At 45.1% G+C, this 19,913-nt stretch overlaps 1 protein-coding gene across 4 annotated transcripts in view; it reads left to right on the top strand.

The window, feature by feature from the left end:
* The window catches only part of PAPOLG (poly(A) polymerase gamma), a 39,254-nt gene that overhangs the window by 5,297 nt on the left and 14,044 nt on the right, over window positions 1-19,913 (top strand). For 2 of the 4 annotated variants that reach the window (XM_082217546.1, XM_082217544.1), the window contains exons 2-9: window positions 7,805-7,960; window positions 10,135-10,201; window positions 10,940-11,021; window positions 11,111-11,220; window positions 12,145-12,198; window positions 14,842-14,953; window positions 16,156-16,245; window positions 17,336-17,474. In XM_082217546.1, the coding sequence (XP_082073672.1) occupies window positions 7,805-7,960; window positions 10,135-10,201; window positions 10,940-11,021; window positions 11,111-11,220; window positions 12,145-12,198; window positions 14,842-14,953; window positions 16,156-16,245; window positions 17,336-17,474 (810 nt within the window). Of the gene's footprint in view, window positions 1-3,280; window positions 3,451-6,184; window positions 6,201-7,804; window positions 7,961-10,134; window positions 10,202-10,939; window positions 11,022-11,110; window positions 11,221-12,144; window positions 12,199-14,841; window positions 14,954-16,155; window positions 16,246-17,335; window positions 17,475-19,913 lie in introns of those variants that run through there. The other 2 variants (XM_082217545.1, XM_082217547.1) reach the window with 2 other exon arrangements.

The raw sequence follows: 19,913 nt of genomic DNA, 5'->3' as shown, positions 1-19,913 counted from the left end.
TTCTCCTCAAAAGAGGGGTTCTGATTTCTTCATTTACAAACATCTGCACTTGAAAAGAGTATATGCTGTCTGTGGTGCCTTCGCTTGTCCAGCTGGGACAGGGGCTGGTGGATCATAAACTCTCTGAAGGGGCATTACTCCGGCTGCCTGATCCTTCCTGGTTTTCTCATACTGTCTGTGAGACATACTTTCTTCGCCGCCTGTCCCCACTTCCTCTTCTTCCGTCTCACTATCTTCCTTCGCAGGTCCTCCTCCCCCTACACCAGCACCTCCCTGTGCTTCTTGATCTTGGCCTGGGGGGGTTGGAGGGGGCTGTTGGTGGAGTGTAAGGTGGTGGCTTAATCACTCCCCTCTCCTCATCTTCTGGGTCTTCTGACACCAGAGGCTTCACTGTACAAATCCTGTTCTGTGTGTTGCTGTCACAGTAAGACTTTAGCCATGGTAGATTCTTTTCTTTTACATTGGTCTTCCATGTAGAGATATAGGGGATCTGGTTTGGGTGGACATTTAATATATTTTGCCACAGGGGGTTGATTTGCCACAGGGGGTTGATTAATTGCAAATCAAAGCCACGCAGTTCCCTGGGTTGGCAAGTCCACCTCACATAAAGTTCTGAGTCTCTGTTCTTTTCAATTTGAATCCCCAAATCATCACTCTTCTCGTTCCTCCCTTTCTCCATCTTCGCCCAGGTCTAACAATGCATTGTCCACGGGATTGGGGGCTGGGCCATCTGTTCCCTGTGGCGGGGGTGGTGCCAGGGCTGTTGCCGGGGCATAAGGCGGTGGGGGCATTAAAACTTTATCTTCTTCCTTCTCTGAATCCTGGAGGACTGGGGGTTGTCCTCCTGTCTTCCTGACTGAGCAGATACGGCTGCCTGAGACTTTTGGCAGCATGACTTTAGCCAAGGGGGGGGGGTTCTTTTCCACATTGGTGTTCCACGTGGAAATGTAGGGGATTTGATCAGAACGGTCATTCAAAATGTCCTGATATTATGGATTAATGAGTTGCAAATCTAGATGGACGGCCAATTTATTCCTTTGGGTAGGCCAGTCTAATTCACAATGTCCTCATCTTCCCCTCATCAGCTTGAATCCCCAAAAGCCTTCCAAGTATCTGACATGCAACATAGCAATAAAGCCTTCCAAGTATCTGACATGCAACATAGCAACATACAACATACAAATCACATCAATATAATTTCAACATGTAACACACTAAACACACCAAATTAACTTCAGCATGCAATACACCAAAATAATTCTGACATGCAACGTGCCAAAAAAACACACACACAATTCCCTCTGCCCCATTCCCTTTCCCAAACCTTACTGGCGCCCCATTCCCTCTTCTGTTCCCAACTTCTGCTGGTGGCACTCTCCTGCACAAGCAGTCCCCTTTTATTCCTGGTGGCTGGCACTCTACTGCGCAACCAATCCCCTTATTCCTGGTGGCATTTTATTGCCTGTGGCACTGTACTGCCAACTACCAGGTGAGGCTGATCAGGCCCCTTCGCCCTTTCCATCGGGCCCCCTAGCCCTTTCCCTCGGGCTTACCTTTTTCCGCTGCGGACCTGTCCCCTCGGCGCCGTTCTGTCCTCTTATTCTCCCTCAACTAGATGTCTCCGCTCCAGGACGGTGTGGCAATCTCCCCCTACAAACTGGCAGGGTGTGCACCGGAAATGCGAACGCCGACTGGAGCTGTTCACCTTGTTGAGCCTGGCCCTCCGGTCCGTATTGGGGAGGGGGCTTATCCCGGACGAGCCCCCAGAAAGATGAAGCCTTATTTACCTAGGGATCCATTAGCCACGCCATCCCCTGGACCTCGGAGGGAACAAAAGTACCAGGAAATAAATCTTCTTTGGAGAAAAGAGTTTTATTTCAAATCTGTGCACAGAGACAATCTGTACCCAGAGACAACCAGCTGGATAGCTCCTGAGAATATTCTGGCTGTAAAGCAAGTCACTTCTGCACACTTTCTTATACCCGCAGACTTCCCCAAATCGGCTAGCAAATATTGCTTGCTAAGGACAAAATATTGCCTGCTAGACATTCCTGTCTTTCTTCCACCTCCTTGTACACGTGTCCTCTTTTGCTAGTTAAGCATTTCCTTCGTATCTCTTCCTTAAAAGCAGAAGTGAAGCAGGAAACATCTTGCTTGTGGTTTTTCAGTTAACAGCAGTTTCTGGCTAGGCAGGAAGCGACCTTCTGACCTGTAGCTAGCATCAGCAGTTCCAAATAGCTGATTAGGCAGGAAGTGGCCTCATGACCTGTCTGTTTTAGACTTTTGCAAATAACTGCAATTTTTGGGTTTGAGCTGTGTAACCATCCTAGCAGAGTGCAGGAATTTACTATGTGTAAATAATATCAACAGAATAAAATATTGAGAGAAACCTATCTCCCTTTAGTCCCAAGACAGCTTTCTGTTCATGCTCAGAGGACTCCTGAGGGAGGAGAAAGGACCTGGAAAGGGGTATATATGCTTGTGCACATGATTGTGAACTTCGTGCATGCTTTTTGTGACTTATCACACTTGCTCCTTCTACCAGTTCATGGATGGTAGAAATAAAACCTTTTTCTCCGAAACTATTCCTTGAGTGTCTGTTGAAAAGCCTCATAAGGCTACAAACTAAAACATTTATTTGTAATTTGCCTTATTTCTATCATGGCACACCGACCTTCCAAAGGATCCCAGTGCTGTTCTCAACAGCCATATTTAAACAGCAGCAAAACACAGCAAGGTACCAAGTATTTAAGATGGTGACGATGCTAATAGTAAACGGACTGTAGGAACAGGGGCGATATTTCTGAGGGCTGGAACACATTTTCAAGCGTCCGATTTCTGTTTTCAACACCAGCTCTGTTATTTTTTTTAAAAAAAAAACTTTTCTCTTGCAACGATAAGCAATAGCACCACCAAAAAAAAAAAAGCCCCCACACACGTCACCACAACACTTTCCCTAATGTCTCCACCTAAAAATCAATCGTTTCCCGGCTCTTCTTTGCTTAACAAAAGCGACAAAAACGGACTCCGTTTTCCATGGTGGCGTGAGGGGAATCTGATGCAGCGATTTTGTTACTTTAACCTTTTATTGTTACCGGTATATGTATTCCTATTGTACCCTCACGCTGCGCTTCGTGAGGGGAGAAAACGAGAGAGGAAAAAAGGCGGGAAAAGTCGTTATAGACTCTCCCGCCGCCGCGCAAAGGCTCATGGGAAAGCACCCTCGCTTCCCGCGCTCCGGGGTGTGGGGACGGCTTTGGCGTAGAAGCGAGGTGGTTGTCATGCCACGTAGCCGACGGCAGGGGGCGCGGCAGCGGCGGCGGCTGCGCTCCTTATATAAGAGGGCGGAGGGAGTGGGCGTGGCTTGGCTGCAGGTGGCTGCGTCGCGCGCTGGAAGCAGGAGGTGCGCCCGGAGCTCGCGCTGGCGGTGGCTATGAAGGAGACTTGCGGGTAAGGGGTGGGCGTGGTCCTGCTGCTGCTGCTACAGCTGCAATATTCATTGATTCATTCAATTCATTCATTGTCCAGGGACCAGCAGCTTCTCTAGGCATGGGATGGGTTTAGGGGCGAATGCTTCTCGCTCTCCTAGGCCAGTTTGTTTTTAATAATAATAATAATAATTCTTTACCTGTTTGAAACTTGGCGTCCTTGGGGGAAATTGCTTTTACTGCACCCGTTTTTAGCTCTCTCTGGGCCGATGCAGCTTCCATAGAGGAAGAAGAGGAGCTGTAATTAGTTAATTGCAGCCAAACAGCCTTAACTGCGCTTAGAAAAGGCTGGAAGCACGTCTTGCTGCTGCTCCTAGTTCCGATGGTAGTTACCTGCTTTTGTGTTTCTGTTTTGTAAGCCGCCCTGTGACCCTCGGATGAAGGGCGGCGTGGATATTTAATAAATCGTAACAATAATAAATACTGTGGCATGTGGTTTTGCGTGCCAGAATTGGTATTGCCACATGCAAAGTTGGCAAGAGGGTGTTGTGGGTGGGGTTTTTGTGTTAATTATTATTACTATTATATATTAAGTTGCACGCCGCCCTTTTCCCTGACTGGGCTCAAGGCGGCTTACAGGTAAAAACAAGAACCCCATCTCCACTGTTCCCCCTAGGCTCTTCTTCAGGTCAGACAAGATGAAGTATAACAACTCCACAAAGCACATAGTTTAAACGCCTGAATTTCACACAGTGTTGTGTTTGTTGACCACCAGGCTAAAAGGGGTTTAGACAAATTCATGCCTCTGACTACCATTTACTGGGAATTGCAGGTCAGGAGAGCTTGCTGGATTTGACCAAAGGCCCATCTATTCCAGCTCCCTATTCTCACAGTGGGAAGCCTGTTATGTACTGAAGTTCTCACCCTGGGCCAACAGGGGGATACTGTAGATAGTTCATGTCCACATATGCAAATAAGGGAACGAAAGTGACGTTCAGTGATTGGATAGTTACAAAAAATGGTTACTGTTGTGTTCTAGTGGAGCTCTATATAAGCAGGCTGGCTGAACCCTTCAGTTCAGTTCTGTTCTGGCCTGTGAATAAACAAGAGCTGTTTGAAGAATCGCTGTGTCGTCTGATATGTTCACCCTCAACTTAACAAAGCCTATAACCCGAACATGAGCATAGCAGCAAGTCAGCTCTCCTAAGGTTTCCAGCAACTCATATTCAAAGGCATACTGCCTCCCACAATGGTGGTGTTTTAAAATGGTACACAAAGGAGAAAGAGATTCTCACCCAATCTGCTCCCGGATGTGCATATTTTGTATAGAGGGCCCTTCGAAAAGGTGTTCCCCCAGCTGTTCCCAGAAGTGAAAAACACCACCCCTATATTATCAACCCGTGTATTGCAAAATTAAAGAATTGCTCTGTTGGTGCTACACTCCTGGTCAACAGTAAGATGCCCTGGAGTGGAGAGCCACTTTAGCAATAGGATTTGTGGGGAAGAGGGAATTTTGCTAAGGTCCTGACTCGCACCTCTACAAATGCTCTATCCCTTAAAGTATTTTACAGTACTTGGCCACCGAAGGTCCAGGCAGCATGGGCGTAGCCAGGATTTATTCAGGGGGGCGGGCGAGGCATTATGTTGGAGGGGTAGAACCGGGTTATCTGTGATGCGGTTGGTATGTTAAGTATTTTTATTTATTTGATTTGGGGGGCATCTGCACCCCCAGGCTATGCTCATGCTAGGCAGTATCACTCAGAGTATTGGGTTTTGCCCCAAAGGTCTGGTAAAAGCTGCAATGCGCTCTATATGGGGCTACCTTTGAAGGTGACCCGGAAACTACAGCTAATCCAGAATGCAGTAGCTAGACTGGTGACTGGGGGCGGCCGCCGAGACCACATAACACAGGGTCTTGAAAGATCTACATTGGCTCCCAGTACATTTCCGAGCACAATTCAAAGTGTTGCTGCTGACCTTGAAGGCCCTAAACGGCCTCGGTCCAGTATATCTGAAGGAGCGTCTCCACCCCCATTGTTCTGCCCGAACACTGAGGTCCAGCGCCGAGGGCCTTCTGGTGGTTCCCTCCCTGCGAGAAGTGAGGTTACAGGGAATCAGGCGGAGAGCCTTCTCGGTAGTGGCACCCGCCCTGTGGAACACCCTCCTGCCAGATGTCAAAGAGAACAAAAACTACCAGACTTTTAGAAGACATCTGAAGGCAGCCCTCTTTAGGGAAGCTTTTAATGTTTGATGCATTACTGTATTTTTATATTTTGTTTGAAGGTGCCCAGAGAGGCTGGGGAAGCCCACCCAGATGGGCGGGGTATAAATAATAAATTATTATTATTTGTTATTTATTTATTTATTTATTTATTTATTATCAGTTACATGGTAGTAACAGAGGTTTAATAATAATCTGCCATGAGGAACTTGAACTAATTATTCACCTCACCCTTTTTTTTACCCTGTCACCAAATAATGTCTTAAATGTTGCATACATACTACATTTCCAAATAATTATAATTTTATTATTTGTACCTTGTCCATCTGGCTGGGTTGCCCCAGATGGGGCAATCATAAATTGTATTAGTTTTAAATTGGCAATATCAATATAACATTATGATGTACTAATAAAATGAAGAATCTTCTTCATGCTTTCCTACCTATCCCGATAAAATGTGCCCTCCAAAAAGGGGTCAGAAGAGATCAGAAAAGGAAAAGGAGTTTGGTTGTGCCAGGATTGGGCTGTGGTGCCATCTTTTAAAATAAAAAGTAAGGTACTTGTTGGTTTTATTGGGGTTAACTTTAGTTGGAAGCCTAACTTAGCAAGTGCTGTATCTGAATGCAAATGCTATGGTACTGTTCGTTTATTTGCTTAAAAATATTTTTAACCTGTCCTTCATCGCAAAAGCAATCCCAGGACAAGGGTGTACAAAAACAGGAATACAGTGGTGCCTCGCAAGACGAAAAGAATCCGTTCTGTGATTCTCTTCGTCTAGCGGTTTTTTCGTCTTGCGAAGCAAGCCCATTGGTGGATTAGCGCTATTAGCGGCTTTTAGTGGCTTATCGGCTGATCGGATCAGCTGATAAGCTGCTTAGAAAAAGGGGGGAGGGGAAAAACCAGCAGGAACTCGCAAGACATTGTCGTCTTGCGAAGCAAGCCCATAGGAGATTCGTTTTGCGAAGCACTTCCAAAACGGAAAACCATTTCGTCTAGCGGGTTTTCCGTCTTGCGAGGCATTCGTCTTGCGGGGCACCACTGTAACCATTTATAAAAACAGGAGCAGATAAAAACCACGGTAAAAGCAATAGCAGCGGCAGCAATACCACCACAGCACAAATCCTTGTGTATCAGGGATGCGGAACCTGTGGCTCTCTCTATCTGGTGTAGGACTACAAATTCCATCATCCCTGACGGTTGCCCATGCCTGTGGGGACTGATGGGAGTTGTAGTTCAACAACATCTGATCACCAGTTCCCTATCGCTGATATACACAGTCCATTAGAGAGTAGCTTTGGAGAAAAGGCAGTGAGCTGGATTACCCAAGCATGTTGGTAGTCCATGAAATCGGAAAGCAATATTGATAGAGCCTTCAAGATAGTACTGTTTTTCTGCAAGTGTGGCTCTGGATTATGAATGCACGCTGGTAGATTTTGGGCTGATACGGTGGTACCTCGAAAGATTAACAGAATCTGTTCCAGAAGTCGGTTCGACTTCCAAAATGTTTGGGAACTACAGTTCGGCTTCCGATTGGCTGCAGGAAACATCGAGTGTTTGGGTTCTAAAGAACGTTCACAAACCAGAACACTCACTTCTGGATTCATGGCGTTTGGGAACCAAAACGTTAGGCTCGCAAGGCATTCGGGATCCAAGGCACGACTGTATTTAGAATAAAGGTTTTTTATGTTAAACTGCCTACTTCTGATAGAGCACATTTGCCGTGGTTGGTTATAGACCTGCCCTATGCCAAATCTTGTTTTGTTACATTCTCAATTTCTCTGCAGTCTTATAACATTGATAGTAAAAGAAACAACGAAATGAAACTTTAGCTAATGGTTTACATGGGTGAAATGGTATTTAGTACCATTTCCCTGCTGTAAGAAACTGTGCTACTTCCTTTTAAACCACATGATGTGTCAGGGAATTGTAGACTTCCTAGAAGCCTGCACTGATACTGCTAGAAAGTTGTGACAACTACTAAAATAGAAAAGTGCATGATAAGTTCGTTTTCCAGTGTGCAACATCACACTCACCGACGTTAATCATTTCTACTAAATACCTGCAGTTTAGTGCATGCGGTTTTTAAAAGTGTGTGTGTTTCTGTGTGAGATAACTTATTTCCTTTATCATGTTTAATGTGACTTTTCCTGTATAGAAATTATTTGGAGAACCAGCCGCAAAGGCACTACGGGGTCACTGCTCCAATTAGCTTGGCTCCTCCGAGGGAAATAGATTACATCCACACACAGAAGCTGATTGAAGCCATGAAGCCTTTTGGTGTATTTGAAGATGAGGAAGAGCTTGGTCGCAGGTAAGAGTAAACAGGTATAGTGTAACAGCTAATATAATATGGTATCCAGGGTGTATGGGTTGTCAGGGGGAGGGGACGCGGGTGGCACTGTGGGTTAAACCACCAGAGCCTAGGACTTGCCGATCAGAAGGTCAGCAGTTTGAATCCCCGCAATGGGGTGAGCTCCCGTTGCTCCGTCCCAGCTCCTGCCAACCTAGCAGTTCGAAAGCACGTCAAAGTGCAAGTAGATAAATAGGTACCGCTCCGGCGGGAAGGTAAACGGCGTTTCCATGCGCTGCTCTGGTTCGCCAGAAGCGACTTAGTCATACTGGTCACATGACCCGGAAGCTGTACGCCGGCTCCCTTGCCAATAAAGCGAGATGAGCGCCGCAACCCCAGAGTCGGCCACGACTGGACCTAATGGTCAGGGGTCCCTTTACCTTTTTAGTACCTCTGGTGGGGGACACATCATGCTCCTTCTGGGGTAGTTTGTTCACCTTTGGTCCACACCCTGTACTCGGCTCTCACCTGTGGCTTCTAGAAGCTGTCAACATGCAACGGCAGCCACATGCCAGGAACACCTTCAACTGGCCGGCTAAACCAGGTGAGGGTAGCCGATGGGTCTCAAACCCTTCGGGAGTCAGGGACATCCTTTGCATGCAAAGACAGACTCCAGCAGATTGAGCAGACAAGACCAATAGTGGGTCAAGAAACCCATTTTTCAGCATGGACTGTAGAGGAAAGTGGGGGGCAGATGGGGCTGGTCCACCAGGGAAGGTCACCCATCGAGGAAAAGGAAAACCGATCCTAAAACTCTGCTGCCGTGTAGGACATCTTCAGGAGAGGAAAGGGCTAAGGAGCAAACCCTACACAAAGTTAGAGTGGAGTCCCTAAGAGTGTTGGATGGCGCCTTATACGCCTCCTTCCAGCAACTCCTGTAGCCAAGCTGGTGCCAGACGTATTGCTCTGGTTTCCTTTGGACCAGGGCCTTTTCAGTGATGGCTCTGACCTGGTGGAATGCTCTGTCCCATGAGACTAGGGCCCTTCAGGATTGAACCTCCTTCCATCAGCCTATAAGACAGAGCTATTCTGCCTGGCCTTTAATATGAATTCAGATTTGAATCTTTTATTTCCCTTCTCTTCCTTCCCCCATCCCTTTTATGAAGATTACCCGCTCGGGGACCCCACAGCTAATTCTCCCCTGGCCTCCTCACTGGCCCAAGTAGGACTAATTCAGCCAGCTAGCCCTGGTGATTATCTAATGCTTATTAGATGGATTTCCCCCAAACTGATTTCTGAATTTTGAATTATATTGTTATTCATGTTTTTATACTGTATTTTATTCTGCTTTTACGATTAAGTGTTTTAAATTTATTGTTAGCTGCCCTGAGCCAGGTTTTCTGAACCGGGAAGGGCAGGGTATAAATAAAAAATTATTATTATTATTATTATTATCAGCGAGGCCGAGAGGGGGGGGGTCTTGTTGTCTAGGCAGCCCAGGACCTCCAGACTTTGCAGCATGGGGAGTGCAGTGGTTTGACCCTTGGAGGCGCACTCCATTGTCTCTCGAGAGATGCCTACTACATGATATCCACCCCCAACCACCCATGAGTGTGAGACAGTACATTAACACACAAATGATTCTTATCAGTCCATACAAATTATCCACATATCCAGAATGTCTTGGGGACAGCACAAAAGTTGTATTCCCCGTCGCAGACAGTTGTTCCCAGAGAAGCAGATAGTTCAGGCTGTTCTGTTCAGGATGCTTCAGAAAGTTTCCCTTTAAGACTAGTTTCCTTCGTATAGTGAACAAAGGACCACCATATTGCATAATATTTGTTCAAATTACTAAGCGTATAGTAATTGCCGGAAGGCTATCCGCATTAATCTGCTGCAGCAAAAACAGTGAAGAGTGACCAAATTATTGCGTTGTAGCTTTTGTTAATCTCAGCCCACTTCAACAGATGCCCGAACTGACAGGTGTCGTAGGTGGGATGAGGAAAGGAGTGAATTGAGAAGATGAATGCAGGAAGAAGGAGGCAGTGACTGCTACCTGAAAGCAAAATAGTTACCGTGACACATTAACAAGGCAGTAATAGTGATTTATTTTTTAAAAACATTAACATTGAAGCTACCACAATTTCTACTACTACTTTTAAATCTTCCCTTTTTAACATTTCCCCCCATTGCAGGATAGTTGTTCTCAGTAAGCTAAATAATTTGGTGAAAGAGTGGATTGTGGAGGTTGCGGAGAAGAAGGTAAGAAGTTTGTCAAAGACATAAGTTTTATATTGGCCTCCTCCTTCTTGCCTTTTGTAGCTAGGATTCTGTAGTTCTTGCTGTAAGATTCTGGCTCTGCAAAGGGCGAGCTATTAACAGCTGCCATGATTCACACATCCTCAAGTACACAGCAAGTCCATTGCTGTGGGTGAGCCCTCTCCAACCTCTCCTCTTCTCCCCCCACACCTGCCCCACCAAGCCCTGGGTAGTACAGTGGTACCTCGGGTTAAGAACTTAATTATCAAGAAACAATTACTGCCGTACTAGGGCGGTTCATAAAAAACTTTTTTTTAAAAAAAAAAACCTGCTCCAAAGGTCTTATTTTAGTACACTAGGGATTATATAGCTATATCTGAAATTCCATGCATATCAGTTAATATCTTGACCCTCCTCCATGAAAATAACTCTTTACTTGGCTGTTTTCATATGCCGTGAAGGCTGAAATTTCAATTCAGTGGAGCCAAAACACAATCCATCCTGTAGATTTAAGTATCTGTCCACAGTCGCTTCCTTGTTATCAGAGGCCGATAATCCACATTCCTTTGTAAGAAAATATGAAATAACGTAAAACTGTTTTTGCAGGCAAAAAACCTAATAATCGGGGGGGGGGGGGGGTGACCAGAAATTTTCCGCGCCAGGTACCACCTGACCTTCCTATGCCTCTGGAACCCAGTAGCTTAGATTTTCAAGGTGTAAATGTTTCCAACTTTCCTGCAGAACCTCCCATCTTCAGTCTCATCACATTGTGGTGGCAAGATTTTTACGTTTGGTTCCTATCGGCTTGGAGTCCACACAAAAGGTATGATTCTCATAAGACGCCTCAACCTGGGAAGTAGTTTGCCTTAAGCTACTGAAAGCTGCTAATTTGAGGGCCTTTTCTTCTTGCAGGTGCTGATATAGATGCTCTCTGTGTTGCCCCTAGACATGTGGAAAGGTCCGACTTCTTCCAGTTGTTCTTTGAGAAGCTAAAGCTCAAAGATGGCATCAGGAACTTAAGAGTAAGTAAGTCTCTTGTCTTGCTTGGACGAGCCGGTGTGTGTAATATTTACTCGTGTGCATGCTGACTCCATTGAAAAGCATTGTAGCCTTTTTAGACTTTACCGATTGGTGGGGTCTGTGTTGCCCCCAGATGGGAGGAAGGAAGTCAAATGACACCGAGGTTTGGTTCAGAGAAAGAGTTTATTCTGCTCTCTGGATAGCAGAAGGCACTTGCGTGGTCAGTTCACAGCAAGTCCACAGAAAGAGAAATTTCACACAGTATATATATCCTCCAGGTACCCTCTCCCCCCTTCCCCAGGAATCCAGCCTCGTACGTTCATACACATAAGTTGACATCCACGAACATACACATATGTTCCTGTACATAAGCTGACATCCATGACCATAAACAGATGTTCCTGTTCCTGTATTGTTATCTTGGGGTTAAGAGGGTCACCCAGCTATAGGAGTTTCCCTTGACGCCATTTCTATCTCCGGCCGTGGGGACTGACCGACTCTGTCTTGGAGAGTCTGTGCGTCAGTGTCAGTATATTTACATCCTACAGGATAAGATAAGCGCCAGCTCTGCGGTCCCGTCTCCACTTCGGAACTGACAAGGCCATTTATTAAGTGTCACGTACTGATAAAGGAGAGGGCTTTGTTTATACAGCTGGGTTCTTGTTATACATTGGCTCAAGTGCTCAAGTTAATGGATTTTAGCTAATGGAGAAGGGCCCATTTTTAGACCGACTGCACAGTCAGGTTTTAGATTTGGGAAACCCATTCCTTCAGCGTTGTGCTTGACATGATTATTGGGTGGTATGAGGCCGCCTTGTAGAGAATTGGAACATTGGTCCATCTCTGCGTCATACTGTTAATGCATCTCATTCCAAATGAAGTCACTTAGATTACGTAAAAGCTCTCTTAATCTCTCCTTCCTACAGGCAGTAGAAGATGCATATGTACCAGTCATCAAGTTTGAATTTGATGGTATTGAGGTAAATAATAATCATTACTTCCTCTTTCCTTCATAGAAATTAGTATTTATGGTGGTTTTGGGGGCGAAACTAGATGATCCATGAACCTATGTGATTGCATTTCATGAGTGTTTTAGTTGGTTAAATGGATTGCAACTGATGGGAGGATCGATGGCAAGTTAAATAATTTAACGTAGATGGGACTCACATTCGTCCAACAAGGACTAAGCATGCTCAGTGGAAGCATGAGGCTGACTTTAGAAGGTTGGGAGCAAGGAACCCAGAGAATGGGGGGATGGAATGTAAAGACTCGGAGATGGAACAAAGCACTTTAATCATTAGTAAGGTAAAGGGACCGCTGACCATTAGGTCCAGTCGTGGCCGACTCTGGGGTTGCGGCGTTCATCTTGCTTTATTGGACAAGGGAGCCGGCGTACAGCTTCCGGGTCATGTGGCCAGCATGAATAAGCCTCTTCTGGCGAACCAGAGCAGCACAGGGAAACGGCGTTTACCTTCCCACCAGAGCGCTACCTATTTATCTACTTGCACTTTGACGTGCTTTTGAACTGCTAGGTTGGCAGGAGCAGGGACCGAACAACAGCAGCTCAGCCCATTGTGGGGATTCGAACCGCCGACCTTCTGATTGGGAAGCCCTAGGCTCTGTGGTTTAACCCACAGCGCCAAATTATACCTAATACAAAAGACTGATCTTTAAAAATGTAATGGAGAGATAAAATATGGGAGTGTGCAGCTATGGTTAAATTAATTGATTTCATTTTAAAGATATCTAGAATAAGGGCAGAGACAGTGGTAAAAGAGGCAAAAAAATATTGATTACAGTAAAATAATAATAATGAGGCTTTCCCCCAAATAGAAACCTTGGATTTACAGTGCATTGATGGCTCAGTAGATGGGCTAAGTGTTACTGATGATGTAACAGTCACTAAAACCTCGCTTTGGCGTCAGTATAGAAAACTGGAAACCAATTTATAAATTTATCTCCAAAATTATGGAATTTCATTAACTGAAATAGAGAAGGCCACTTCACATTGTCGAAGGCCTTCTCCACATCAAGAAACAAAAGTATTAATCCATGTTTATTACTCACCACACAATTCATAATAGCTATAATTTTACAAATACTGTCTCATTTTCCTTGCCCATATAAGTCTTGTCTGATCTGGACCGTTAGTTTTGCTTATAATGCTGTTCAGACTTTATGCCAATATTCCAATGAAAATTTTATAATCTGTGGATTATATAAGGATATTGGGAAATATGCAGTCACTGATGATTGGTGCTTGCCTTCCTTTAGAATCACCACTATATTGGCTTCTTTCCAGGTCACCAGAATATATTTTTCTACCATTTCATTCATTGTATTTTTCAATGGATTCAAAAGTACCAGAGAACTTTTTTTTTATAAAACATCCATGTCAGCCCATCTGGGACCAGAGCCTTGTTTTCTTTCAACCTTTCCAATATTTCTTAATCTGTCTTAATTATTGCCCATTTTCCATTCAGTGGACTCGTTAATTTTGTTTTGGGTAAGAATTGTCCTATTTTATCTCTGTATGGCATTTTCGTTTCGTACAGGTTTGAATAGTAGCAAATTCTCCCACTGTTTCCTTATCAGATATAGTCCAACTTGAAAGGGCAAGTGTTGTAGTCTGGTACAATTCTGGAAAAGACTATGAATTGAAAGTGGAGACAATAGAAGCACCTTTCCCTGTTTATCTGCTTGCTTTATAACACGAAAAACCTTAATAAAAACTATTTTTTTAAGTGCCTTTCACCAGCCTTACCACAGAAATCTGTGTGCTGGTAACCTCACAGTCTTCTTCTTCTTTGGCGATCCCTCCTAGCCGAGTAAGATTGTCTTCCATAGACACGGTTTTAACAATGAGTCTGTAAGTGACTGTGGAGGCCAACTCTGGATCCACACATCCTTCCACAGTGGGGACATTGGTTTCCAGGCAGGAGTTGATCACGGGGTGGATTTGCCTTCCTCCTAGCACGTTTCTCCCTTGCGTCCTGAGTTTGAGTGTCTTCAAAGCCCATGACACCTTTGGTAAAGGCTGTTCTCCAGTTGGAGGGCTCGCAGGCCAGTGTTTCCCAGTTGTCAGTGTTTATACTACATTTTTTTAGATTTGCCTTGAAACAGTCTTTAAACCTTTTTTGTTGACCACCAGCATTAGGCTGGCTATGGGGCTCCATGTGGAACAATTCAGTTATTAATCCATCAGCTTATTAGGACTACATAACATTCACCTGGGGGAATTGCATTGGTTTCCAATTCAACACCCTGGTGCCAAATCTAAGATGCTTGTATGCTGTTTACCTATAAAGCCCTAAACAACCTGTGGCCTAAACACTTCAAGGAGCGCCTCACCAGGAAGGTCCCTTTTGATTGTTCTGCAGTTAAATTTGATCCCTTGTGGCAACCTGCTTTACTGTGTCCGCCTTGTCAACAGAGGGCGGCCTAAAAATATTACTGAATGAATAAAATATTACTGAATGAATAAAATAAAAAAATACTCGGAGCAGTGTCTGTAGAATATGCTTGAAGGCATATTCTACTGCTCTAGCAGTTCTTGATGTCTGGTGGCAAGCTGTTAAAGAGGTCACTTGCTGAGAGGCTACTTTCATTCCTTGCCTTCTTAGATCGATCTCGTCTTTGCGAGGCTGGCTGTGCCAATCTTGTCTGATAACCTGGATCTTCGGGACAACTCGCATCTGGGAAGCCTTGATATAAGGTGTATTCGGAGCTTAAATGGTAATGTGTACCTTTCCAGTTTTTCTTAACAGTGGCTGCTAAACACAGCTACTCAAGTAACTGGGTATTAAATGGCTGTGATCTGCCCTACTTGAAAAGGGATTTTTGACTATGAGTAGCAGATTCATGTGGCACCCTATATTTTTTGTTCTGCCTTTTCCTCCAAAAAGTTCAGGGAAGGACGCACAGGCTGTCTCGCTGCCCAGTAGGTATGGAATAGACAGACTTTCTCAGTGACACAGTGAAGCTTAATAGCTGTGATGCTTTGAACCTGCGAATGGTTGCAATTCCAAAAGCAGCCTGCCATGCAACAGTGTATGTAATGCCCTCAGCACACAGATGTAGCTGTGTGATTCTTTGAATCCTGTCCGTAGCATGGGCCTGATAAGTCTGTAGCCTTATTGGAATTCACCGATTGGGTCTGCGTTGCTCCGGGACAGGAGGAAGGAAGTCAAATGACACCGAGGTTGGTTCAAAGAAAGAGTTTATTCTGCTCTCCGGATAGCAGAAGGCACTTGCGTGGTGAGTCCACAGCAAGTCCAAAGAAATGAGAAGTTTCATGCAGTATATATATCCTCTAGGCACCCTCTCCCTCCTTCCCTAGGAACCCAACCACGTCAGCCTATGTACGCAGGTTGACATCACATATGTTCCTGCTCTGGTATTCTTAACCATAAAAGGGTATTCCTTCCTGTACTTCTGACCATAAAAGGATCTTCCTCTTCCTACTCTTATCTTGGAGGAAGAGGTCATCATCTCCGAGAACACACTCTGGCTTTGTTCCCAGACTTAGGTCTGTGCGTCAGGGTTGTGGTAAGATAAGACCTAGAGTGTCATCTCTGTTCCACTTTAGAGTGGACAAGGCCAGCCTTATCGTCACAGACTGATAAAGGAGAGAGCCTTGTTTATGCAGCTGTGTTCTTGTTATGCATTTGCTCAACAGCTCAAGTTAAAGCATTTTTAGAAATGCTAAGAAGAAAGGGGGGGGTTGAGTCAGTTTTAAACTGACTGCACAGAAGAAACCCCATTCCTTCAAGTCTAGTATTTCCACTTAGCTTTATCAGTTCAAGCCATGTTGTGTGGGAGGACTAGACAGGTAAAATTAGAAGTCTACTCTGCACCGTGTATGTTCAGTCTTACTGCCTCTCAGTAGCCTGGTGCCTTTGCCCGATTTAACACAAAGGCTTAACGTTTGCCGGCAGGTTGCAGAGTCACTGATGAAATACTTCATTTAGTACCAGACAAGGAGAACTTCAGGCTGACGCTCAGAGCAATTAAACTGTGGGCAAAACGTAAGTACTTAATACATCAAATTTTGTGGTATCAGCCCCTGAGCTTAATAGTCCTTGAAATGGCTCTTTAGGCTAAGCCAAGTGAGCTTGTCGCCTCTGCACGTTGCCTTCAAAATCTGCATAATGGCGATTACGTCTCAAATCCTGAGGACGAGCTTGAATGCTGGTCTAATGGTGGCAGAGAAACACCTGAAAATGTGCTAGATGCTCCTGATGAATACTTAAAACCAGTTTGGAATCTAGTGGCCAGGGAAGGAATCTTGCTTCCTTCCTTCCCCCCTCATTCAAAGTCATATCAGAGCCTCAAGAATTGCAGGTGTTCAGGGGCTGTCACCTAAAAGCTGGAGCCTCCTAACTAAGCACCAAGGCAGGGGCCAGGTTTTTCTACTCCAACACAGCTTCTAGGTAACCTTTCTAGCTCCTAAATCTGGCCTAGGAATGTAGGAATGGAATCTTGGTTCCATGAAACTTTATCTTCAGGTCTCCTGCTAACTTGGGAGATTTCCAAGTTATAAAAGGATCAGGTGGATTTGCGGAGGATGCACCTGTGTCAGGGGTGAGAAACTCGCCTTCCAGCTGTTGTTGAACTCTCCATCATCCCCAGACTGCGTGGCCAATGGTCAAAAATCATGGGCGTTGTAGCCCAAGCACCACAGTGGTTTAACCCACAGCACCACCCGCGTCCCATAACATAGATGTAGCATGCTCAAATTTTGATGGAAGGGCAATAGGCACCACAAGAGGGAGCTGTTTCGAAAGCAAAGCATGCATTTGAATCCAAATCAGAACTAAAATTACCGGTAAATACAAATTGCTGTGACTGCTTTTTCTAAGGCTCCTAGCTCCCTTTTTTGAGGGGGGGGGGTCTTTTTTTTCGACCTTGGCAGGAGAAGTGACTAACTAAGCCCCGCCTTCCTGAGTGCTGTCTTCACAGTGAGAATTGGGCTTTCCCTCCCCTGTAATTGGTTAAGGAAAAACGAGATTATATAGTTGCTCTGCTGTGTATTTAAGCTCTAGTTTTGGCCCTCTAATAACCTGAAACTATCTGAAATGCTCGGGAAATCTGAAGTGACAAATGTCTGCCTTTTAGGGCGTGGGATTTATTCAAATATGCTGGGATTTCTTGGTGGTGTTTCTTGGGCCATGTTGGTGGCAAGGACGTGTCAGCTGTATCCGAATGCCTTGGCCTCCACGCTGGTTCATAAATTCTTCCTGGTTTTCTCTAGGTGGTAAGTATCTGGCCAGCTGTCACAATTCACAGATCGTACATGCACTAGATTATAACGTAGGAAGAACACAGATCAGATCTTGGGCTGGCAAGATGTTGCCACTCAGTTAACACTGGCAAGTAAAGTACAGTGGTATCTCGGGTTAAGTACTTAATTCGTTCCGGAGATCCTGTTCTTAACCTGAAATTGTTCTTAACTTGAAGCACCACTTTAGCTAATGGGGCCTCCCGCTGCTGCCGCTGCACGATTTCTGTTCTCATCCTGAAGCAAAGTTCTTTACCTGAAGCACTATTTCTGGGTTAGCGGAGTCTGTAACCTGAAGCATATGTAACTTGAGGTACCACTGTAACCATGAAATTGTGCGTTTCGGAATGGGATGCCCTTGGAATCCACCCCAGAGACTTTTAAGTAACTTGCCTTCAGTAGCTGCACCTTTCTGCTGCCATCAAAATGTTTTCCTGGCCAGGAACGCCTCCTGAGTGTCTCCCCTGCTGTTTTGTTTAGACGTGTGTTTTCAGATTCCAAGTTGTTGATATTGTGCATTGTCTTGTATGTCCTCAGGCACACAAACAGCATAAATGAAGTGTACTCCTGAGAGTGCTATGTGCATGCCTCCCTAAAATTAACTCCCATTTGGCCTTTCCTTTACCCTATTACAGTGATGGCCAAACTTGGCCTTCCAGCTGTTTTGGGACTACAACTCCCATCACCCCTAGCTAACAGGACCGGTGGTCAGGGATGATGGGAATTGTAGTCCCAAAACAGTTGGAGGGCCACGTTTAGCCATCACAGCCCCAGTAGGACAAGGGTGGCTTTTTATTGCCACAAAATTTATCTGTCGCTTCCTATATAAAGTGTCTTGAAGTAACACAATTGTCACTTGCAATAGGATAAATTTTAAAAACCCTCACTTGATAAGAACAAGAAATAGTTTTAAACGTCATCAGCCCCGTATTGTGGAATACTCTGCAGGCGCATTTTGCTTTTAACCTTTAAACACCTGCTGGAAAGTTTCCTATTGCAGGCGATTAAAACTACATATTTCCACAATGGTTAATTGATGTCTGTTTTCAACTTTTAAATGATTTTACTGTATGGTTTCTGGTTTTTGTTAATATTTAATATTTATCCCTTCATTAATACTTTTTTAAATGAAATGGTGGTCTGTACATATTTTTTATAAATAAGACTATTCCTATGCCGCCGTACTAAAAGACTTTAACACTACAGCAGGCTGCCTGAGAAAACAAGAATATGTTTACCCGCTTGCCTAAATGTCGACAGATAAAAGAGAGTGCTTCTTCTCACAACATATACTGTATTTTTCGCCCTATAGGGCGCACTGGCCCATAGTTTTTTTTTGGGGGGGGGGAATAAAGGGAAAAAAATTATTCCCCAGCCCCCAGAACAGGCTGCTGTCCGCAAGCCTTGGGAGCCCAGTGGGAACTCCCCTCTCTCTCTCTCCAGGCTTCAGCGAAAGCCTGCATTCGCCCCATAGGACGCGCACACATTTCCCCTTCATTTTTGGAGGGGGAAAAGTATGTCCTATAGGGCGAAAAATACAGTAGTTAAAACTATGGAATTTGCTCCCAGGGGAGGTCTTGATAGCCACCAACATGGCTTGCTTTAAAAGTGGATTTGAGAAATTCACAGAGGACAAGGCTATCACTGGGTACCACTTGCCGTGATAGCTATTTTCCATCTTCACTGACTGAGGAATCCTGCTTCTGAAGACCAGTTGCTGGGAATTGCAGGTGGGACAGAGTACTACTGCAGTCCTGTTCCACTTGCAGGATTCCCACAAGCATCTGGTTGGCTAATGTGAGACGAGGGTGCTGGACTGGATGAGCCATTGGCCTGATTCAGCAGGCTTGTCTTACGATAATAATAGCACCAGGCACACCCACCCTTCAGAGAGCGTTTCCCAGCCAGGGAGCCACCACTGAAAAGGCCCTTTGTGTTGCTGCCCTTTGTACCTCCCTTGGAAGGAACATGCAACAGCGGCCTGAGGAGCAATTGGGAGCAGGTCTTATGGCTGTACAGTCGTACCTCATGTTACGTTTGCTTCAGGTTGCGCGTTTTCACTTTGCGTCCCACAGCGATCCGGAAGTACCGGAAAGGGTTACTTCCAGGTTTTGCCACTTGTGCATGTGCAGACGTGGAAAACGATGTCACGCACATGCACAGAAGCGGCAAATTGCGACCCGCGCGTGCACAGACGCGGGTTGCATTCTTTTCAGGTTGTGAACAGGCCTCCGGGACGGATCCCATTCGCAACCAGAGGTACCACTGTACTCAACACGAACCATTTCGTCTTCCCTGCCCCTCCACCCCAGCCAACAGGGAAATGTGAATGCTTTAATTAAAGGGTCTCACAGTTCTTTAGACTTCATTTGAACAGTATAACTCTTGGCCTGATTGGTGTAGAATAATACCACT

The sequence above is a fragment of the Podarcis vaucheri genome (genome assembly GCF_965113315.1).
Source record: "Podarcis vaucheri genome assembly, chromosome: 3".
NCBI classification, from domain to species: Eukaryota; Metazoa; Chordata; class Lepidosauria; order Squamata; family Lacertidae; genus Podarcis; species Podarcis vaucheri.
This window is presented reverse-complemented; position numbering and strand designations above follow the sequence as displayed.